General features: G+C 41.6%; 1 protein-coding gene and 2 pseudogenes across 2 annotated transcripts; all 3 read right to left on the bottom strand.

Annotated features, from left to right (window-relative positions):
• Positions 1 to 105: 105 nt before the first annotated feature.
• On the bottom strand, positions 106 to 2,591 carry LOC103326907 (molybdopterin synthase catalytic subunit-like). Of its 2 annotated transcripts, none has more exons than XM_008229155.3 (3): positions 2,449 to 2,591; positions 2,317 to 2,368; positions 106 to 961 (listed from the first exon to the last, which is right to left on the bottom strand). In XM_008229155.3, the coding sequence occupies exon 3, from the start codon at positions 808 to 810 to the stop codon at positions 235 to 237; it is 576 nt and encodes a 191-aa protein (XP_008227377.2). In that variant the 5' UTR covers positions 811 to 961; positions 2,317 to 2,368; positions 2,449 to 2,591; the 3' UTR covers positions 106 to 234. The 2 variants fall into 2 exon arrangements, with proteins under 2 accessions (XP_008227377.2, XP_008227378.2); XM_008229156.3 differs by having other exon boundaries at positions 106 to 907.
• A 3,265-nt stretch (positions 2,592 to 5,856) lies between these two features.
• Positions 5,857 to 6,857, bottom strand: LOC148919317 (uncharacterized; annotated as a pseudogene).
• A 16,092-nt stretch (positions 6,858 to 22,949) lies between these two features.
• LOC103326908 (molybdopterin synthase catalytic subunit pseudogene) lies at positions 22,950 to 23,973 on the bottom strand (annotated as a pseudogene).
• Between the last annotated feature and the right edge of the window lie 650 nt (positions 23,974 to 24,623).

Here is a 24,623-nt window from a genome sequence, read left to right as displayed (position 1 = left end):
GTCTGAAGAAATAACCAAAACTCGGAAGCAGAGTAGTTCAACAATTTGTGACTTACGCAAGCAAGCAGATCATAAAGTGTACAAACCACAAAAGGAGACATGAAGTGCCAAAGTTATTTCCAAGTTCCTATTCTTATTATATAAAAAGAAGATTATTAGGTTTTAAAGAGTTACATTTCATTATGACAGAGAAAATCTTTCCTAAACATAAATAAATAGAAGCTTTGCTCAGCTTCATTTTTTATCTCCTTCCTCAATGACCTTTACCTTAGCCCCACAACAGCTCTTCCTAGTATGCCTCTCAACTTCAACTTCAATTTCTTTTTCATTCCACATCTCATCTTTTTTCCCAAGATCCAGCCTTCGCTCCAGGAACTCTGAATTCTCCTTCCAAACCTCTCCATTACTATAAACCTCCTTCTTCCATATTGGAACTGATGCCTTTATCTCATCAATCACAAATTTACAAGCATCCAATGCATCAGCCCGATGAACGGCTGAGACTGCAATGAAAACACTTGTTTCACCAACTGGAACTGCGCCGAGGCAGTGGGCAACTGCAATGGAGAGGAGATTCCAGGATGATCTAGCAGATGAACAAATGGACTTCATGCACCGTAATGCCATGGGCACATACGCTTCATATCTAAGCTCCAAGACTGTTTTGCCTTCAAAGGTGTCGCGCGTGGTACCAGAAAATGTTGCAATAGCACCTGCCTGTGGGGCACTCACATAATTGATATATTTGGCAATGTCAATTTGTTTATGCTCCTCTAAGATTTCCACAAGATCTTTGTCCTCAAAAGCCATCTTCGATTGGTAATACAGTAGATGTCTTTGTTATGAAGGACTATGCAACTTTTATCTCCGAATTATCCTCTGTTGAGAATAAGGTCCTGTTGTCCAACTTCAGATAAATGATGACATATCAGCCATATTGTTAATGACAGACTTGACAAATCTATCAAAGAAAAATTAGAATGTCAGTACCATATGACCCAATGAACCAAAGAGAAAAGTCTCAATTACAAATCACAATAAAGGCCAGTTGGCTCTTGTGTATTATTTCAAGGGGAGAGCTTTTAGCATAAAGTGGAATCAACCATGAAACAAGAAGCCTTTTTAAAACAAGAGATAACTCTATCAACATACATGCATGCGATAACTCTAAAACAAGAAAGAAATATAAACTCTTTCCATATAAATTAACTTTAGTTTCTATTACTTTTTTGTTTACCTTAAAACATTCAAAAAATAAAAATCATAAGAAAAAAACTTGGAGCTATGCGGGAAGAACACCATACAGAAACCTTAACGATGTACCAATCCCCGAAGCTACATGTTGCTCTCTTCAATTTATTATTAATTTTCTATGCTATAACTTCCAATATTCATAATAAATACATAGCAATCCATACAAAACATTGAGTGCATTATTACTGAAGCATTATTGCCATTTTATTGGCCCATTAGCGAACATGGTTTGGGATAAAGAATTACTTTTAATTATACACAGGATAAATTTTTAGTGTATATTTCAAATTTTTAATTAAAAAATATTATCAATTTATAAACTAACGGAATGAAAAATAATAAAGAGGTATTCATGTTTCGTTCACTTGAGTTTATTTTGTCTTTAAAAAACTCCATAAAGTGGTATTTATTTATAACACGTAAACAAATACCCAGCATAGTTTTAATTCTATATGAATTAACCGATCATTTATTAATTTAATAATGTATTTAGAAATTAGTAAAGAAAGCATCTTTCACCAAAAAAACAAAGGTAAAGAAAGCATCATTGTCGAAAGTGAAAGTGAAAGAAGAAGCATTATGTACCAAAAAAAAAAACAAAGCATTCAACATCCCCAGCCCCTCCTAACCCTCTATCTCCCAGAAAACCATACTTCCATTCCTCACTTCGCCACAACCACCCATCCCCAACCCAGTGCCCCAACCCAAATTGAATCACATGATGCTTCTGCTCTTACTTCTTATGCCTTCAGAGATCTTCCAGAGCAACTTGGGTTAAACTTGGGTTAAACTTGGGTTAATTACTCTTTAAGAGGCTTATTAGTTTTTGATAATTACATTCATGGTGTCACTCAAATTTTGTTCAAATATTTGATGTCCTAGCATTACTTTTTTCGGTAATTATTTCTATGACAATCTATTTGATTCATTATTCATTAACAGGTCTAAACAAACATACAACAGACCAATTAAAACAAAATCCCCAAATTAATTTCCACAAACCTAAGTCTGTAAAAGAAAGTTGAAATACAGAGCAATTGGAGCTAGAGGACACATACGTACCTGATATTGAGATGAGATGAGAAAGAGAGTTAGCTGAGATGGAGCGGAGAGGCTGAGAAGTTTTGGATGAGAGAGAGTTATCGGAGCAAGAGTATCGAAGGGATAAAATACAGAGAGATGAGAGAAGCTGACCTGCGTGATATTGAGAGGAGAGAGGCGCGGAGGCGGAGGCCGCTGAGAGACTGAGAGTGAGAGGAGCGAGCGACGAGACGACACAGAAGAGAAGGAGAGCACCCTACTCGTAACCTTGTTCCACCTTGAACTTTCCGCCGTTTGTTGGGTTGGTACTCTACTACTAGCTATTCCACCCAATGCAAAATAGTAATTCAGTGAGAAAATAATAATAATAATAAATAAATAAATTTTCACTTTTAACCCCTCTGTTCTGTTTTAGTGTGTTAACAATTATTGTTTTGTGAATTAATTTCAGTTTAGTAACATGAATTATGTTTACTAGCCCTTGGTACATGCTCATACATGTAACAACTCGGTCATTAATTAACTTTTTAACTATTATCTTTATTCTAGTAAAGGACTAGAATACCCATAGAATAATTTATATGGTTTAAAAGTTGACTTTTTTATCCAGGAAAGGAATTTGGAATTTCGATTACACCATTGCGTAGAGTGTGACGAAACAAGTTTGTAGACATGCGGCACGCTGGATTTCGAGTTGTAACGAAGGAGGAAAGGTCTAAAAACGAAAAGGACGTAATGGGAATTCTAAACTTTGTTACTGTAGCTACAGTACTTGGGTTCTATTTATTTTTCCTCCCCTCTGGTTCGAGCAGCCCTTCCCCTTCCCCCTGTTACTATTCATCAGCTTGGTTTTTGGGCCACCACCGTCGCATCCGGCCACCGTTTGGGGTGGCATCGGTCCCAAACGAACCGGCTCGACGCCCTCTTCCTACCCAATGCCTCCTCCGTCATTAACAGCAACACCAGTCGCCGGAAAATGGCCAAAACAGCCCGGTTTTTGTCAAAATTTCCCACCGTTCGTTCTCTCTTCTCCGGCTGCCAAATTGACGAATGAGGTATGATTTTCTAGCTATTTTCCATGTTCTAGCTGATGGTTGGGTAGGATTTCAGAATTTCCAAGCGTAAACAGTTCGATTATCAAGCTAGGTTTCAGCCGGTTTTGAGGGTGCGATTCCGGCCACTTCCAGCCAGTTTTTGGGGTAGGTCCAAGAACAAAAGTGGCTCCAAATAAGGTGTTACACCTAGGGTAGGGTAGGAACCTTGAGCCGTGACTTGGAGTTTTTCCGGCAAAGCGTTATCGCTTTAGGCACCATGCGATGCCGGCGCGTGTGGCGGCGTGGGCAGCAGGGTGGGGACCACAGTGAGTCCTAGAATAATTCCTTAGTCCTCACGAGCGCGTAGGATTTCAGGATCTTGATTCGGATACCGTTTAAACCCCGAACGGATCTCGCCTATTGTGCGATTTCCGGGTTCGATAGGTTCGGACCGTTGGATCGTAGTCATATTCAAGTATATTGGTCTAGGTAATTCCATGATCATATAATAGTTGATGGATCGTAAAACGAAGCCCCGATTACTCCAGAAACACGCCAGCCCTAGAACTAGGTTTACAATAAACAAACCAATTGCAGGTCAGGAACAAAGGAAAGAACTACGTGTGGCTTGATCCTTCGAAAATGGTACGTAGGCAGCCTACAGCTTATCGGTGCAGCCACAAGTTGGAGTTTTTCAGTTTGTATTATTGTTTTCAGGGCATTTTGGTCATTTCACAACCCACGACCACCTGTTAGTTTTAAACAGATTCCAAAGTGGAATTTGGGTCACGTCGTTTCAACGCATGTGCCAATTAGGTTTTACTTTTTACTTTTTCTTTTATTTTTAGATTTAAGTATAATATGAGTAGTTATGTTTCATAAAAGTATGACCTATTATCTGATTTTGTTTTTAATTTTAATTTTTTTAATATGGAAAAATATGAATTTACCATATTAAAAAAACATGAAAATGGGAGAAAACAACATTTCCTAATCCTCATTTCGCAGCGTTCCCAAACATAGGAATGGACACTCTCCATTCCCATCTCGTGGGATTATACATAGGAAGTTTATTCCCAAGAAGTTCAATCCGTGAACCAAATGGGCCTGAGTTTCTTTTACGTGATCTTTGGGCTTCTTCATGGTGTGAGCTTTGCTCTTTCTTTGTACACTTATAAAAGAAAACCCATCTTGAGTTTCTTTTGGGCTATATTTGGGCTCTCTTCATGTCATGGGCTTTGCTCTTTCTTTGTGTAAAGGAAAACCCACCCAGCCGCTGGAGGAAGTCCGCTCCACCGCCAATGACTAGAAAATTCCAAACTCAAAACAGCAGGAACTAACAAATCCATAAGGGGATCATACCCGTTAGATCTCGCACCAATCCAACGGCTATAATTTGATGAGAATTAGACCGTTGGAAGTAAAGTCGGTTCTGCAACTTCAAAAAGAATCATCACAACCACAATCTGACAAAAACTTCAGAAAATTCCTCTGGACAACCCCAAATCTTGATATATCCAAGACTTGGTTTCCTTCCCAAACCACATTTCGTATGGAGTTTTTGGAAACATATTTGGAATGGCACTCTATTTAACAAATGAATTGCTGTTTCAAGTGCATATCCCCAAAAGGATATAGGTAAATCAGTATAGCTCATCATGGAACGAACCATATCCATTAAGGTTCGATTTCTCCTTTAAGAAACCCTATTATGTTGTGGAGTTCCTGGTGGAGTCCACTTGTGATAAGATGCCATGTTCCTTGCAGGTAATCAAAAAACTTTCTGTGCTTAAGTATTCACCGCCTCGATCGGATCTAAGGATTTTAGTACTCTTTCTTTCTAGTTTGGTTTTCAACTTCATTTCTGAATTCTAGATAACTTTTCAAAAGATTCAGACTTATGCTTCATTAAATATAAATACTCGAACCGTGAATGATCATCGGTAAAGATAATGAAGTATGAATAACCTCCCCTTGCGTTTGTAGACAAAGGTCCACAAACATCTGTGTGGATCAACCCCAACAATTCTGTAACTCTTTCTCCTTTACCAATAAAAGGAGACTTGGTCATTTTGCCTTGTAAACAAGATTCACAAGTAGGCATAGGAGCATGGTCTAAAGATCCAAGGCATCCATCTTTTGCCATCCGGTGAATCCTATCTTGGCTAATATGTCCAAGTTTGAGGTGCCACAATTTAGTTGAGTTATCCACTTCTCTAGGCCTTTTAGGTCTAGATGCATATTTTTCCATACAGTTAATACTTCCATTCATTTCCAAATGAAAAAGACCATCAATCAAATTTGCATAAGCAATAATTTGATTATTATGTGAAATAGAACAAAGTAGTTTGTCAAACAAAACAACAAATCCATCTCTTAAAAGCATAGAAGACTGATATTAAGTTCTTTACACAACCAGAAATGAAATAACAATTATTTAATTTCAGGGTCTCTTCGGAAGGTAGATTGAGATGATATGTGCCTACAGCTTTGGCAGCTACCTTAGTGCCATTACCCACAATTAGCACCATTTCTCCTTTTCTGAGTCTTCTACTTCCCACTAGTCCTTGCACACAATTGCAAATATGTTGACTAGCTCCTGATTCAACTATCCAGGTAGAAGTATTAACTGTGAAAATTGATTCAAGAACAAGAGTGTTACCTTATGAAGGCTTGTTCTTTAAGCTTGCAAGGTAATCCTTGCAATTCCTCTTCCAATGTCCATCCTTTCCACAGGTGAAAGCAAGTTCCTTTCGGTTCCTTGCCTTTCTTTGTTATTTTTCCTTCTTTGGGTTTTAGAAAACCTTTCTTCTTCTTTCCCTTATCCTTCCCTTTCAGTTTGGATTTGGAAGAGGAGGAAGAACCCTTTTCAAATATCGCAACTGTCCCTGTCATTCCTTTATCCTTCAAGATATTCTTTTCAGCTACCATAGCCATATTGAGTAGCTCAGATAAGGAACTTTCCATCTTTCCCATATTATAGTTCATAACAAATTGGGAAAAATCTAATGAGAGGGACGAAAGAAAAAAGTCTTGTTGAACTTCAGCATTAAATGGAGCATCCAATTTTTCCAATTTCTCAAGTAATGATATTATCTTGAGACCATGCTGATTAACCGGAGTCCCTCTTGTCATCTTTGTGTTGACAAGTTCACATATTGTATTGTAACGCAAGCTACGAGTAGCTTCACCATAAGCTCTTTAAGGTGAAGCAATATGGAAGCACAATCATCCATATCTTCATGTTGTTTTAGTAGCTCATCGTTCATGGATGCTAGTAAGTAACATTTACCTCTACTATCATCTTTGACATGCTTCTCATAAGCAGTTCTTTCTTCCTGAGTAGTTGTTTCGTCAAGAAGAATATGTGATGGGGCTTGTGTCAACACATAATCAATCTCATCCATTTTAAGGACAAGTTTCACTTTGCGAAGCCAACTTGGATAGTTCGTGCCATCAAGGATGTAATTGTAGGAACCGAATTAAATCATACCCTAGGTCAAATAATTCCTTCCATTTGGGGATTATTTGACCTAATTGGGAATTACTCAACCTAATTGGGAGTTACTCAATTTAATTGGGAGTTACCCAATTAAATTGAGAATTACCTAATTAAGTTGGGAATTGATTTGATTCCTACCCCAATTCCCAATTAAATGAGGAGTTACCTAATTAAATTAGGATTTGATCTGATACCTACCACGATTAGGGATTTGATTTACCATAATAAATCAAATCCCTAATTAATCAAATCAATTCCAAATAGGGGAGGAATAATTCCTTTCCATCTATGGAATTATTCCTCCGAAACCCTAATCTCTGAGACCATTATAAATACTTGGCACACGCACAAAGGTCAAGGTACGTCCTAAATTCCTACCAAACTCTGCAGAAATTATTTCTCACAAACCCTAACCACCATTTTCTTTCTCTCTCTGACACAAGGCCCGCCACCACACACGGCTCCTGCCACCCTGCTTTCCTTGAAATACCCTACCTAACTTAGGCATCGGAGGGCCTTTTGGCCAACACCCGGGTGTGGTCCTTTTACCCCGATCATGTTTTGCAGGGAGAAAGAGAAGTGGAGAAGACGAAGGAATCTTTGGCGAATATTCTAGTGGGACGAAATTTGCTCCCACAAATTGGTGCTTTCATTGAGAGCGCGAGATATATTCAAAGCGTGCTCAAAATCCATCTTTCACACATTTTTTCAAACAACCATGGTTGATACAAGACGTTCGAAGAGTAATGCCACCACGATGGGCCCATCTCATGGTTTTGTGGTGGAAACCTCAATGCAACCGCACGGAATCATGGCTGCCAACGCCTTGCAGCCACCTTCAACTGCTGGAATTGCATCAGCCGCCACATGACCCTCGACCTCCACAGCCTTGCAACGCCCGACATCGGAGTTGCTCGCTCTGTCCCGCCGCTGGAGCACAACAGCCACACCACTTAACTAATGACCAGGTGCACACCCCACGGCTACTCGACATCGTCCCAGCCTTGGAGCAGATCCATTCTCTCCCTCCTCTGCGATCACACTTGACATATGCACCTGTGTACGCGTCTAATGGAGCCCTAGCCCACATGCCGTTGGGCCCAATGCACACCACTCTACTTGACCCGAGCAGTCAGGTGGACCTTAACTCGCGGGTTGATCAACTCACACAGAAGGTCGATGATCAAAACAACCTCATTGGCAGGCCAGCTACTCAGGCAGATCAACTTGAATCAAGGCCCCAACCTTGGACCCCATGACGAGGAGAGGAGGGCACACGAGCATGCTGGCGAGCGAGTTCGAGAGGTCCCAGGCTAGTCGAGACAAGGGCAAACCGCAGGAAGAGAGCGAGATCGTGCAGGCGAGACGCAGATACCGCGCGAGCGATACTCGAGTCGCTCGAGGCTAGAACCCAGGACCAATGTGCTCGAGAGGCTAGGCCCACAATCCAATGTTCGTGCTCGCTTAGGTCCACAAGGAGCTCGAGTTCGTGAGCGGTCGCGGCGACAAGCTGTGGAGGGATCCTCCCAAACTCAACCTTCTCTCCTGCCCCATCGGCAGGGCAACCAAGGGATCGACCTTGGGAGCCGGAGAAGAAGTTAGCCAATCACGCTCGAGGCACCGAAGACGCCGACCAACGACCTTCCTTGCAAGCAGAGGATGACGATCAACGCCACCACCGCCGAGGTCCGACATGTCGCGACAAGCTGTGGAGGGGTCCTCCCAAACTCAACCTTCTCTCCTGCCCCACCGGCAGGGCAACCAAGGGGATCGACCCTTGGGAGTTGGAGAAGAGGTTAGCCACCACGCCGAGGCACCAAGAGGCGCCGACCAACGACCTTCCTTGCGGCAGGGTGACGATCGACGCCCACCATTCCGGGCTCAAGGACCAACACGCTGCGGCCGCAGAGGAATCCTCACAAACTCAATCTCCTAATCGCCTCACGGCAGAGCACCCAAGGATCGACCTTTGGGAACCAAGGAAGAAGTTAGCTGGTCGCGCCGAGGCACCAAGACGCCGCCCGAGACTCCAACCTGCGAGCAGAGGATGTCGCAAAGCTAGTAAATGACCAACTCCGAGGTCTCCAACTCAAAGGAAGCGCGGAGGAGGCCCTATGCAAGGAAATTGATCGAGTTGACTACTCGTCCTTTACCGACGAGGTGGAACGAGCTCCGCCGCCGAAGCGGTTTACAACGCCATCCATCACTCTATTCAAGGGGACTCGACCCGAGAGCCATTTGAGGCACTTCAAGAGCACCATGATCCTGTACAAGGCGACGGCCCGATGTGCAAAGTGTTCGCGATGGCGACTCGCGAGGAGCAACCAGATTGGTTCCACACTCTACCGTCCGCGTCAATAGGCAACTTCAAGGAGTTCGCCATCATTTTCACAAAGGAGTACACCTCCTACAAGACGGTCGAAAGCATGCAGACCACCTGTTTAACTGCGCAAGAAGCTGCACGAGTCTCTACGAGACTACCCGAGACTCGCTTTAAGGTCGAGAAGGCTAACATCATAGGATGCAACGACTGTTGCATCCTCGCCAAGAAGGGCTTGCCAACCGAGCACGAGCTATACCGAGTGGCCATAACTCCAAGTCAAACCTTGGCGTATGTTCACGACGGCAGAGCGCTACGCACTTTGGGACGATGATCGATCGCCGCAAAGAAAGCTAGCAAGCAAGTTGACCACCCGACGAAGCAGGCAAGCCAAAAGAGCAACAAGTTCGAGCAAAAAGCCCGAGATAAGCGCAGATCGCGGCCCCAAGAGGAAAGCTTAGAAACAAGGACCTTCACCGAATTCGCTATCCCAATCAACCAGATCCTAGCTCAGGTGAAGGACAAGCCGTGGGTGAGGTGACCACCACCCATGAAAGGAGACCCCTCTAAAAGAGACACCAGCAAATCACTGCGATTCCACGGGAGCACGGCCATTACACCAACAACTGCAACGCTTGGAAAAGGCACCTTGAGGAGCTGGTCAGAGAGGGCCATTGCACAGAGTTCGTTGCAAAGAAGGCTATCCAGCAGATCGAGGATCGTGATGTAGCTGCCAAGGAACCTCCCCAAAAGGTCATTCGAATCAACACCATTCTAGCCGACTCCCAAGAGTCCGGGCTGACCACCAAGGAGCGCAAGAGAAAGATCGCGCAGGCAACTTATGTCTCCCAAGTCACAACGGGAGTACCAGCTGTTGGGGATACACCTATCATCGGCTTCCAGAAGAAGGACTTGATCGGGCTTGACCTGCCACATAATGACGCCCTAGTCATCTGCATCCAAATTGAACAAGCTGTGATCGAGCGAGTTCATGTAGATGAGGGCAGCGCAGCCAACATCCTGCAACTATCTGTTATCCAACAGATGGGGTTCGAGCCCAAGATTAGCAAACTTGCCAGATCGCTCACCGGCTTCAATGGGGCCACATCAATCACTATTGGAACGATCGACTTGGATGTCCACTCACCCCCAGTGGTCTGCTCACAGACCTTCATGGTCATCGACGAGGTTTCCTACAACGGAATCTGGGCCGACCGTGGATCAAGAAGATCGAGGTCGCCACATCCGCCTACATCGAAGATCCGCTATCCCATCCCCGGGCGGATCGCGAATCAACAGCGACCAAGCCATGGCAGGAGATGCACCGCCCAAGGGCTCAAGAAGAGCAAGCAGCGCAGCTCACACCAAGATAATGCAAGCCGCCAACGAGGCAGAAGCGCTCTTAGCGCATACAAACCCGAAAGGAAGGAAGTTGCCTCACAATAGCAATTAAGGAACCAGGATCGAGACGAGGAATCCTCCGGAAGGCTCCCTTGAAGAAGGTTGGAAGCCGAGGAAGACGCTGAGTTAGTACCACCCGATCGACCAGCCGGACAAAGAGGCGCAGATTGGCTCATGCCGTAATCCAAACAAGAAGGATCGAGACGAGGAATCCGCCTTAAGGCTCCTTGAAGAAGGTTGGAAGCCCGAGGAAGACGTTGAGTTAGTACCCCGATCCCGATCACCAGAAGGAGGCGATCGGCTCGCGCTTAATTCAACCAAGAAGGATCGAGATGAGGGAATCCGCCCGGAAGGCTCCCTTGAAGAAGGTTGGAAGCCTGAGGAAGACGCTGAGTTAGTACCCCTCGATCCTCACCAGCCTGCACAAGAAAGCGCGGATCGGCTCGCGCCTAAGCCTGCATTTAGAAGATAGAGCTGACCATTTTCCTCCAGAACAACAAAGACATGTTCGCGTGGTCACCATCTGACATGCCTGGCATTGACCCAAATATCATCTGCCATCGGCTCCATGTCAACCCTGCTAGCAAGCCCGTGGTGCAGAAGAGACGCAACTTTGCTCCCGAGCGGGTCGCGATCATTGAAGCCGAGATCGACAAGCTCCTAGCTGCCGGTTTCATTGAAGAGGTCTCCTACTCTGAATGGCTGGCTAACGTTGTTCTGGTGGCAAAACAAGAAAAGGGAAAATGGAGAGTATGCGTTGATTACACCGACCTCAACAAAGCGTGCCCTAAAGACAACTTCCCACCGCGAGAATCGATCACCGTGGATTCAACTTCCGCAACCACCGCTCACTTCATGGATGCTTATCCGACTATAATCAAATTATGATGTACGATGATGACAAGGCGAAGACCTCTTTCATCATCGAAAGAAGGACCTCGCATAAGGTCATGCCCTTTGGGCAAGAACGGAGCAACCTACCAAAGGCTCGTGAATAAAATTTTCAAGGAGCGACGCAGAACCATGGAGGTGTACGTGGACGATATGTCTTTGTTAAAGCCCTGCCGGCGACCATCTCAAAACCTCACCGAGGCGTTCACCTACTCCGCCAATATCGCATGAAGCTGAATCCAAGTAAATGCACGTTCGGTGTATCGTCTGGCTGGTTCCTAGGGTACTTGGTGACGCAACGAGGTATCGAGGCACACCCGCACCAAATCAAAGACATTCTCGAGATGAAGCCGCCTTCCACAGTGAAGGAGATACAAAGCCTGACGGCAGAGCAATGCCCCTAACAGATTCCTCTCAAAGTTCATCGACAGTGCACCATTCTTCAAAACTTTGAAGAAAGGACAAAAAGACAAATGGGACGAAGAGTGCGAAGTAGCTTTCCAGAATCTAAAGACTTACCTTACTTCACCTCCCCGCCTCAAAGCCGCCTCGATGAAGACTTGTTCGTACTGCAAGGTCCAACTCGGCCAGCTCACTCTCATCCGAGAAGAACTTGGGGCCCAACATCCGATATTCTACACGCCAAAGCTCTCTCGATGCAGACTCGCACCAAATTGAGAAGCTCATTTTGGCCCTTATGGTTTCGCGAGAAGTCGCGACCTTATTACCAAGCTCACCGAGTCATCGTCATGACCGACTTTCCTTTGAGATCAATCCTCCACACTCGATGCTTCTCAATGCGACTCATGAAGTGGGCTATAGAGCTGTTAATACGACCTCCTCTACCGGCCAAGACTGCAATAAAGCTCAAGCCTTAGCAGACTTTGTTGCGCATCTACACCATCACCAAGAAGAGAAGTCGGTCAAAAAAGAAGGAAAGTTCGAGAGCAGATAAGACCTCATCAAACCTGTAGACATGTGGCGCTTGCGCAGAGACGAGCGCCGCACTGAAAGGAGCTGAGCAGGCGTCGTCATCATCACCCCAGATGGAACCCTCGCTAGAGCAAGCTATCACGCTTGGCTTCCCGGCTTCAAACAACGAGGCAGAGTACGAGGCATTGCCCGCTAGCTTGCGCTTGGCAAAGGAGCTATCAATAAAAAGCTAGCCATCTACTCAGATTCCCAGCTAATCACAAGTCAAGCCTCAGGAGAATACATGGCGAAGCACCCAAGGATGATCTTGTACCTTGACAAAGTCCAAGAGTTGTTGAAGGCGTTTCCCACCTTCACCATCCAGCAAGTTCCCAGAGCAGAGAACGCGCACGCAGATGCACTAGCAAGCTTTAGGCTCGGCTACCGATACCCGGCCTGACGCCCATCCCGGTCCGAGCACCTTCACCAGCCTAGCATAGAAGAGGCAGAGCAGCCGGACCTGATGCAGATCGATGAAGATCCTAGCTGGCAAGACCCAATTATTGACTATCTAGTGAATGAAAACCTGCCCGAGGACAAGTCCGAGGCCATAAAAATCAAGCAAAAGGCTGCAAGATACTACATGAAAAGCGACATGCTTATCCGTAGATCATACTCCGAGCCTCATCTCCATTGCGGACAAAGTCTGCTCCACGGCTACCGAACTCAATGGAGTCTTTTTGAGCATTGTGTCCCTGACATACGCTCGCAGCGCATAAGCCTCATCTCCATTGCGATAAGCTGCTTCACAAAGCACAAACTCAATGAAGTCTTTTTCGAGTATTGTGTCCGATATACGCCGCAGCGACAAGCCTCATCTCCATTGCGCATAAGCCGCCCACGGCTACCTAACTCAATGGAGTCTTTTTCGAGCATTGTGTCCGACATACGCCACAAAGCGACAAGCCTCATCTCCATTGCAGATAAGCCGCTTCACGAAGCACGAACTCAATGGAGTCTTTTTCGAGCATTGTGTCCTCGACATACGCCGCAGTGACAAGCCTCATCTCCATTGCAGACATGTGCCGCTTCACAAGCACAAACTCAATGGAGTCTTTTTCGAGTATTATGTCCCCGACATACGCCACAGCGACAAGCCTCACCTCCATTGCATGTGTCGCTTCACGGCACAAACTCGATGGAGTCTTTTCGAGCATTGTGTCCTCGACATATGCTCGCAGCGATAAGCCTCATCTCCATTGCGTAAGCGCCCACGGCACTAACTCAATGGAGTCTTTTTCGAGCATTGTGTCCTCGACATACGCCGCAGCTACGAGCCTCATCTCCATTGCAGCAAAGTCGCTCCACGGCACCTAACTCAATGGAGTCTTTTTCAAGTATTATGTCCCCAACATATGCTCGCAGGCGACAAGCCTCACCTCCACTGAAGACAAGCTACTCTTCGAGTACAAACTTCATGGAGTCTTTTCAAGCGTCATGTCCCTGACATACTCACACAGGCGACGAGCCTTACCTCCATTGTGGGCAAGCTACTTCACGAGTACAAACTCAATGGAATCTCTTTCAAGTGCTATGTCTCCGGACGTACACTTACAAGATACAATGAGAATTGAAGTTTGAAAGGCAACTGAAAATTCCATAACAAAGCAGCCAACCAGCACCATCTACTCAACGGCCTCACCTGCCTACTCATTCGCATATGGTCTAGCCTTATCAGCTACGCCACCTTGAGAGTTGTCTTCCTCCGTTGCAGCTTCATCTGCTATCTGCTCTTCAACCGCTTCTTCATCCACAACATTACTCTGCTCACTTTGAGTAGGGGCAGGTCAAGATAAAGCTACTTACCGTCTTCATATTCGAGAGGGTAACAAGGAGAAGCACTATTCCTGCAATCCAAGTATCCCAGCTTGTACGCATTAGCAACGATCTCATGCTTGGATGCCTCCGTGGCTTCAACATGAGTGTCGAACTTGACCAGTGGAGCTATCACCAACTCCTGGATCGGCAGTTCACAAGAACTTAAGGACTCTTTGCTCGAGCAGACGACTCTTTGCTCGAAAGCGACTCTTTATCTCTCTTGGCCGAAACTCGCAACATTGAGTCACCCGTGCTTGACTGCTCGTGGCTTTGCAGACGAGTCGTGATTGCTAGACAGATGTACAAATTCCTTTCGCTTGATCCCAAGATCGCACAAGCGGCTTAAACCTCGCTTTCAATAGCTTCCGAGTAGATCATGGGTTTTAGGCGCTCGAGCGGATACCTAAGCTGAATGTCCTGCACCTCCGCATGCCATTGATCTTCTTACTGCTCGTGCCGACGAGGCGCTTGATCCCGGCAGATGAAGAAGCAACTCCCATATGGACATTCCCAGCAAACGAGACCCTCTTACGGAAGACTTGCTCGTGGAAGAATGAGGAAGCTTGGTCGAGGACTTCTCCCGCTCAACTGGCAGATCATCTAGGTCCGAGCCATGCAGCTCCCATCTTTCAATATCTTCGGCTGGGGCAGACCATCAGCCTCCTTCGATGTTCACTCAAAGAACCAGCGCAATCCACGTAACCTGGCAAGGACGTTCAAAGCTTGATGAACATTGGTCGTGTCTGGGCCGAGATCGAGCTTCTTGTGGATGTCATTTTCTACAAGCATGAGACAGAAGTCAGTCAAACACATAACAAAGAATTCCATGGCAATCTGTAGCAGATCAAAGGGATGCAACTTACCATCACAGTAGGTGAGAGGAATGAGCGGACCGTCGCCAACCTCCCCTACCCATCTGCCGCTGACTTCTAACATGTCCGTGCTCCACACATGATCGCCTTGACTCATATTGTTCCTAGTTCGTGACACAAAAAGAAGAAGGAATTGAAGTAGTTTGGATCAACCACAAATAAGCCGACCCAAACTGCCACTGCCAAAGAAGAAAGCCGCCTTGCCTCCACTTAGTTATAGGTGGACACCAAGTCAAAGACCAGTTGGCAAGTCAAAGCCTCCTCTATTCAGAGCCCAAATCCAAGGAGGAAGCCTGGCTATTCTGACTAGACAGCCCAACAACAATTCACATCTCCTACATGACACCACGTGCCATGCAGAAGCTGGGGGGCATTTGTGAACCGAATTAAATCATACCCTAGGTCAAATAATTCCTTCCATTTGGGGATTATTTGACCTAATTGGGAATTACTCAACCTAATTGGGAGTTACTCAATTTAATTGGGAGTTACCCAATTAAATTGAGAATTACCTAATTAAGTTGGGAATTGATTTGATTCCTACCCCAATTCCCAATTAAATGAGGAGTTACCTAATTAAATTAGGATTTGATCTGATACCTACCATATTTATTAGGGATTTGATTTACCATAATAAATCAAATCCCTAATTAATCAAATCAATTCCAAATAGGGGAGGAATAATTCCCTTCCATCTATGGAATTATTCCTCCAAACCCTAATCTCTGAGACCATTATAAATACTTACGCACAAAGGTCAAGGTACGTCTAAATTCCTACCGAAACTCTGCAGAAATTATTTCTCACAAACCCTAGCCACCATTTTCTTTCTCTCTCTAACACAAGGCTCCGGCCACCACACACGGCTCCGGCCACCCGATTTTCCTTGAAATACCCTACCTAACTTAGGCATCGGAGGGCCTTTGGCCAACACCCCTCGGGTGTGGTCCTTTTACCCCGATCTGTTTTGCAGGGAGAAAGAGAAGTGGAGAAGACGAAGGAATCTTTGGCGAATATTCTAGTGGGACGAAATTTGCTCCCACAGATGTAATTGTTAAGTATCGATGAGATTGGGTTTTTAACGGCCATTTGAAAATTCCGCAACAACGTAAACAAATTTTAGTTTAGATTAATCTTCTACCAAGGATTTAGGGTCTTTAAGTCATGATGTTAGCTCCTACTATTTTTGGCAAATTTCATATCCCTCCTAAAATCCGAGAGTTTCCGTTGAAACTCTTAGTGGGGATAGGAGTCTCACTTTCACATAGTTTTCCTCAACCTAACAGTTTGTTAGATTGCCATGATACTAATGAGAGGATACTCTTATCTAATCACATCATTAATGTGAATACCCATCACTATGGCCTCTAGAGAACTAGACCTCAACCTAATAGTTTGTTAGTTTCGTTTGTCTTAGTTAAGTTATTCCCACCATGCTTGTGGGTATAGGGTTTCAAGTATGTCCTCAACCTAACAGTTTGTTGGACACACTCGTTATCTATCCGCACTACATCAAGTATGTGTAATAGGCTTCCCTTGTATGGTTACAAGTACTGGATGTTGCCTCACTGAGGTCCAATAAGGTGTAAATGTGCCACCCAATAAGAGACTACCACAGTGGAAGGCCACAAAATAGCATTCAAAGTGTCATTTCGCTTATCAACTTAATATTGCTTTGAGGGTAGTTAAATTGGTCTCATTTTAATCCAATTTTAATCCTGTTAAAATTGCCTATCTAATCTCATTAAATGGTTCCCTATGCAACATATTAGCACATAATATTCCCACTAAATATTTTAGAAACCATTTGCTTGAGATAGTGAGAATACTTGGTACTACTAATTGGTTAATTTATTGTCATTACCGAACATTGCAACTACAATAAAAACTAGATACGACAACGCAAAAAATTACAACGTCTAGTTTGAACGTTGTTAAAACTAGTAATCAACAACGTTCATATAGTGCATGTTGTCATATTGTATTGCTAAATATCCTTTCGCAACGTGTAAATATGATGTTGTTAAAAATTGATAGCACAACATTGATGTGTACGTTGTGAAATACTACTTTATATATACAACGTTCATGTGCTCGTTATGGTTCCTGTTAAACATATACAACGTTCATCCGCACGTTGTAGTTCATGTTAAACATGTACAACGTTCATGTGCTCGTTGTGGTTCCTCGTAGACATATACAACATTTGTTTGAACGTTGTGAAATCCTTTTTATATTAAAATATTTCAACCCCAAATGCCAATCTAAACAAAATATCAAACTGAAAGCCAAATATCGAATATCAAAATTACAATGTGCAAATATGATGTGGTTAAATGGATAGCGCAACATTCATGTGCTCGTTGTGAAATGCCGTTTCACATATACAACATTCCTATGAGCATTGTGTTTCTTGTAAAACATATACAACATTCTGGTGTGCGTTGTGAATTATTATTTTACAACATTCAGTGAACGTTGTTGAAAGAAATACTTTTAATATTAAAATATTTCAGCTCCAAATGCAAATATTTTGGTGCTGAACGAAATGTTAAACAGAAAAATGGGTGCCATGCCAAAATTCATGCTCTCTCTTTTTCTGTTGTTCTCTTTCATATCCAATCTCCATGGCCTTTCAAACCTCCCAAACCCTCTAACATTCTCTCTCATCTCTTGTAACCATCTTTGTTCCCAACCTTCTCTCTCCAACAACCCCCACCACCTGCAATCCAACCTTTCTCTTCTAAAAACTAGTGAACACAGCCCCCTCTACAACCAATCCAAATCTCCTAAACCAACCCCAACCCCAAATCTACCCACAAAAACCCAATCGACATCTAAATCTCCCTGTCTCTCTCACACTCATTTTTTTTTTTCTTCAAGATTCTAGCCTAAAAATTCAATATGAAAAATTGATGGTGCATCCTTCCCAAATATTCTCATGGTAATCTTATTTGTTTTGAAAAAAATCTGTGAGGTTTGTTTATAAAATTCCTCTTACTGTTTACACAAATTCTATCTTGAAGCTTATGGCCCATTAGTACAGAGTCGTGCATGTTTTTTAGTTAGTAATTGTGCTAAAAAAAAGGGTAAGGTTTCTTATAAATTTATTCTCTGACAGATACCATGCTCTCTGGTTTTGGTGAATATGATCTCTACTTGGTTTTTTATTATCTTACTCTACTATATAATAGACTACTTATATATTCTTGTGTAGATTGCTTTTTTGATCTTGTTTTCAATGCCAGACTAAATGATATTGCTAAAGCTATTTGTATACAAAGAATCATATAGCACTGGAGGTAAGCTGTTCTTTTGAATTTCCAGACTTCGTTCAATTCTCTCTGTTGTTTGTAGACACTATATGTGTATATATGCATTTATGGCAGGTAATAGATACTAAACAATAAAAATTAAAGTCCTTTGTACATTGAGCCAGTTGATCAATGTGTACAAGCTCAATTGTGTACGAATTTAGTTTTAATATTTGCTTTGTAATTGTACAAATTCATGGTAGAAAAAGTACATCATCTTATGACCAACACTTTAAGAATGGTTGCTTACTGTGTTTTGGGTTTAATTATGTTGCTTTCATGACCTCCCTACTCTTTTGGTCAATATTGAAATTGGCTTTTGTGTGTCAAAAGGTTACATATATGGTGGAGACAGAGAATGCTGAAAATGGTATCTCATCAGCTATTGCATTTGTAGAAGGGGTAATATAAGAGGCCTGCAGCATATGGCTTGAGGAATTTTTAGTGCAGCTCTCAAATCACCAGCAAATACTCAAAGGATTTGATAGTATAGTAGGATCTTACCTTGGATTTGAGCGCTGAATTTGGAAAGACTTTGACCTTGAATCGTTGTGCTAATTTAGTTAAAATTGTTGACTTGTACAGATAGTTAATTGTAGGAGTGTTAATGCTTTTATTTTTTATATATACATATGTGAAAGTTATTTAACTTTATGAATTATATTGATGGAAGTTGTATGGATGATATTATGTGTGTGCAGAAATGATGATATTATGTGTTTTGCAGAAATGACACAAACCTTGAACATGTTTTGGATGAAAAGGAATTATAGATTTTTTTAATTATAAAAAAATTAGGATTTGACAACGCTCATATTCACGTTGTGAACAATTTGACAACGTTGAAAGAGTGTTGTTAAAACTTGATCTGCAACGCTCGTAAGATGTTAAAATAATAAGATGGTGGTAGTTTTTACCACATCTTCAGAACGTTATCATATAAGTTTTTGAATGTTGTGAAATAAGTTTAAAGAGCGTGCATTGATATGTACGACAACATCAAAGAGATGTTGTTAAAAGTGTAAGACTTTTAACAACATCAAGGTACACGACATTCGCAAACATGTTGTCAAAAGACATTCACAACGTTGATTAGCCGTTGTTGAATACAAGTTTTGGTGTAGTGCACCATGTTGGATCATGGTCTTGGAAGGTGATTCATTTTAATTACGCTTGCATAAAATAAATTAGGCATGAAAGCCATTTCATTTTTACATAGCCAATCAAAATCGAATACATATCCAATAAGCAGCCAATCACATAGCTCAATTGTTTGGTCTAAGTCCATAACCATCCTTTAATTATTTAAACGCTTAAAACAATTAAACTAGCAATGTAAAACGTGCTCTTGGGTTGCATACATACATATGGGTTTAATTCAAGTGGTAACCATATTCAAACAAAATAAATTTACAATGGAGTGAAAACATTTTACTACAATAGTAAATGTAATTGTGGAAACCTTTTAAGCATAGTTACACATATCATATATTGCAACTAGGTCCAAAACTATTCAACAATTAATAATGGATCCAATGATGATCCACTAGGGTGTGGGGTTAAAGCATGCATTTGTATAACACAAAGTGGTGATTATAATTATTCCAATTAGGTGGATAATCATGAATGTGACTAGGTAGGCCAACCACACTCACCAAAGTGATCAAAATTAATTTTAGTGTGGTTAGTAAATAATTAGTGATAAGAATAATTTGATCAACTTTTGCATTTTATATCAAATCACTAACATTTACATCTAAATAGACCCTACACACTCACTAAAGTAATCTTATTAATTTTAGTGTGGTGGGTAGATGTTTATCAAGTGGAAACATTTTTGAAAACTCTCAATTTTATAATAAAACATCATCATCATCTTTTGACCTATTTTGGTGGAAAAATCCACTAACACAACCACCACAAATAGTCACCTAACTTATGGATCAAAAAGATCCTATAACAAGAACATCAAGAACACCAAGAACACACATATGAACTAATATGAATGTTCATGCAATTTCCGGAAAAATCCATATTCCATTTTAACCATCTCATGCTCTTAATATCAAATATTTCATGAAGTTAAAATCGTGGGGTTTTAATGCAACCATGCTCTAGTGTTCATACATACATATATGCATACAAAGAGAGCATCAATCATCAAAACATAAAACCGGAAATTCAAAATCCCAAAAAACCCTTTTCCACTCCATTTGATTTTTATCCAATCATATCAAAATAAATCAAGTATAACTACTATACTTTTAAATGAATTTGCAACTCATATATATGCATCTCTAAACCCTAGAAACATATCAAGTTCATGACCTATAGTTCTGATACCAATTGTTGGTTTTAAAACATTTTTAAGAAGTTCATTTGAATATTAAACTTGCATTTAATCAAATTAATCGCAGCGGAAGAATATGGTGGTTGTTTAAATTCAAAGACAAACTTCTTTCAGGTATCTTAAGCCATGAACATTGATATGATTTCATAAAGTAAAGTACAAGAGAAAAGGATAAGTATTAATTACCCTTGATGCTATAATATGAACCAAGTTGTGTTTTGGTCTTCTCTTGATGATTTCCCTCTGTTGATCTCCTCTTTGATCTTTCTCCAACTTGTGAGCCACAAAAGGATATGGCCTCTAAGTCTCGACACCAATGGAACCTTGAGATGAGAAGGAGTATCTTGAGAATACAAGAATGCTAGTGCAAGAATCTCAAGATTGGTTTCAATCTAAACCACTTTGAAAGATGAAAGTATTTCACTCATGAAAACTCTCTTTTTATCTCTCTTTAATCTCCCAAACCTATTCGGTTAATGTTGGATTGTGTTTGTGTGTAGTTTAGCTTATGGAAACAATTCCCATACACATCTACTTAAGCATTTTCGGACAAACCCCATTGGGCTTCCAAAATTGGGCCTTATGACACTTAAACCATAATATTTAGGTGTATAAAGCCCTTGGCCTTGATACCCAACCATTTGGGCTTCTCATTAATGATCACAATCAATCTTAGGACTTCCACAAGCTAAGAGTGACATCTAGCAACATATCATGGCTACCCAAGCTAATTATAATAGACAAAGAACCTATTCAGTTGGAATTGCAATGCAATACGGTCCTTCTCTTATACAATGTTTCCAATCATATTTTTAGGGTACGGATTGATAATGTCAAACCCCTAATATGATTAACCTCATGTGATTCAATAGAACATGATTAAAAACACTTTCTAAATCATGTTCAAATACTTCGGCCAAAGATTTGCTGAATCACATCTTGAAACATTCTCTTTCTATATCAAAAGTAGAGATTACTTATTGTACATTCACATGCCCCTATGATGAATTAAGAGATCCCAACAACACTTTAGACAAATCTTTTACGGCTTGCCTTTAAGAGCTATCAAAGATCAATAACGCATCACAGGACAACCATGATGCCTCAGGTCTAAAGACTAATTTGCATTATTGCAACTATGAGTTCTCGTTTGACATATAGATAAATACTCCATACGAGAACTACAATTGATTGCGTTCAATGTACTCATTCACTAATGAACACCCACATACTTGTATTAGTGTCAACTACACAAATGGTTTGAGACTAACCATTCTCCCAATTGAGCATACATAATATATGCTAATCTTGACAGTTTATCAATGCCCATTTGATAACCTATGATTAGGAACATTTTGGGGTACTACAGTTAGATATTAGAGGTCTCATGAATCTAATCTTCTTTAGATTACTTTATCTCTTATTTAGCACACCCTGGACATTTGTTTCTTTACACGATGTAAAAGATAACAAAATAAGTTTGCCCTTTATTTATGAAATGTATTCTAAGGAGATTACATCAAATGTATTGGCTCTTAGGGCACATTTCAAACACGATATTCCTTTAAATGCTAATGCCACCAAGTTCTTGGTCTGGTCCTTTCTCACCATGTGTATGTCAATGGATTTGTATGAAGTTGATGTTTATCTTCACCTTAACCAATTGCTTCAGCTTCATGTGTCTCCATACTTCAAAGGAAAGCATAAATATGCAATTAAACGTCCATAATTTAATACATTTCTCATCTAATTCCTTTTAGCATAAGTTTTGCAGCTTGAAAATACTTGAAAGAAAGAATTATGTCTCAAGTATTTTCAAGTAACTGTCCCATTATCCAATTTTGCTAGTTAAAATTTTGTAGTTTTTTAACTCCTAAACCACCATGCCCTATTTCATTTTTGTTTACAACAAGAATTCCAAGCTAAAATGTATCTAGTCCATAGAGAAAGCTACCTAGAAAGAATTCCTAAGTACTTACCTATACATTTGTGAGAAATTTCCAACAAAGCAGATAATATTTCTTGGAACTGACGTTCTGAACCCTCAGAGCTAATTCTATCAGAGAAAACATATAGGGTGAAATTGATTAGACATGTCCTGAAATTAACTAGTGTCTTGTTTTGTTTTCAAATAAAATGCATGAGATGTCCGAAGAAATAACCAAAACTCGGAAGCAGAGTAGTTCAACAATTTGTGACTTAACCAAGCAAGCAGATCATAGAGTGTACAACCCACAAAAAGAGACATGAAGTGCCAAAGTTATCTCCAGGTTCCTATTCTTATTATATAAAACGAAGATTATTAGGTTTTAAAGAGTTACATTTCATTATGACAGAGAAAATCTTTCCTAGACATAAATCAATAGAAGCTTTGCTCAGCTTCATTTTTTATCTCCTTCCTCAATGACCTTTACCTTAGCCCCACAACAGCTCTTCCTAGTATGCCTCTCAACTTCAACTTCAATTTCTTTTTCATTCCACATCTCATCTTTTTTCCCAAGATCCAGCCTTCGCTCCAGGAACTCTGAATTCTCCTTCCAAACCTCTCCATTACTGTAAACCTCCTTCTTCCATATTGGAACTGATGCCTTTATCTCATCAATCACAAATTTACAAGCATCCAATGCATCAGCCCAATGAACGGCTGAGACTGCAATGAAAACACTTGTCTCACCAACTAGAACTGGGCCGAGGCAGTGGGCCACTGCAATGGAGAGGAGATTCCAGGATGATCTAGCAGATGAACAAATGGACTTCATGCACCATAGTGCCATGGGCACATACGCTTCATATCTAAGCTCCAAGACTGTTTTGCCTTTAAACGTGTCGCGCGTGGTACGAGAAAATGTTGCAAAAGCACCTGCCTGTGGGGCACTCACATAATTGATATATTTGGCAATGTCAATTTGGTTATGCTCCTCTAAGATTTCCACAAGATCTTTGTCCTCAGAAGCCATCTTCAATTGGGAATACATCAGATGTCTGTGTTATGAAGGACTATGCAACTTTTATCTCAGAATTATCCTCTGTCGAGAATAAGGTCCTGTTGTCCAACTTCAGATAAATGATGACATATCAGCCATATTGTTAATGACAGACTTGACAAATCTATCAAAGAAAAATTAGAATGTCAGTACCATATGACCCAATGAACCAAAGATAAAAGTCTCAATTACAAATCACAATAAAGGCCAGTTGGCTCTTGTGTATTATTTCAAGGGGAGAGCTTTTAGCATAAAGTGGAATCAACCATGAAACAAGAAGCCTTTTTGAAAACATGAGATAACTCTATCAACATACATGCATGAGATAACTCTAAAACAAGAAAGAAATATAAACTCTTTCCATATAAATTCGAGACCTATAACTAGCACATAGTTAAGAATACCATCCAAGTTTGTAATTTAGCATAATACAGAAAAACAGAGCCAACAACCTTTTTGCAGACCAGCTTATGTTTTCCATAAAGTTTCACCTCATAATCTACTAAATGGTAGACTAATCTACAGTTTACCTGTGTTTTCAAAGGCATGCGAGCGAGGCGGCAGGAAATCACCCGAGGTCATGGCTCGCGAGTTGCACGCCTGCGAGGAAGGCGGAGGAGGCGGAGCTAGAGCGCCAACCGACGCTCAACCCAAGAAATTTTGCGAGTCCGCAAATTGGATGCGACTCTGAGGAAGACGACTCGCGTGTTTTTTATAGAAGTTTATTGTAATGAAACAGCGTCGTTTCGATTGCAGTATTTTAGAAAAATTTAAATGAAACGACGTCATTTCACTCGGAGTGTTTTGCAAAAACAAAAAATAAACCCAAGTTTATGCCTTTTTTTATTGTAACTAGCCCTTTGGCACATG

Source organism: Prunus mume, linkage group LG3 (assembly GCF_029339155.1).
Source record: "Prunus mume cultivar Tortuosa linkage group LG3, ASM2933915v1, whole genome shotgun sequence".
In the NCBI taxonomy this organism is placed as follows: domain Eukaryota; kingdom Viridiplantae; phylum Streptophyta; class Magnoliopsida; order Rosales; family Rosaceae; genus Prunus; species Prunus mume.
This window is presented reverse-complemented; position numbering and strand designations above follow the sequence as displayed.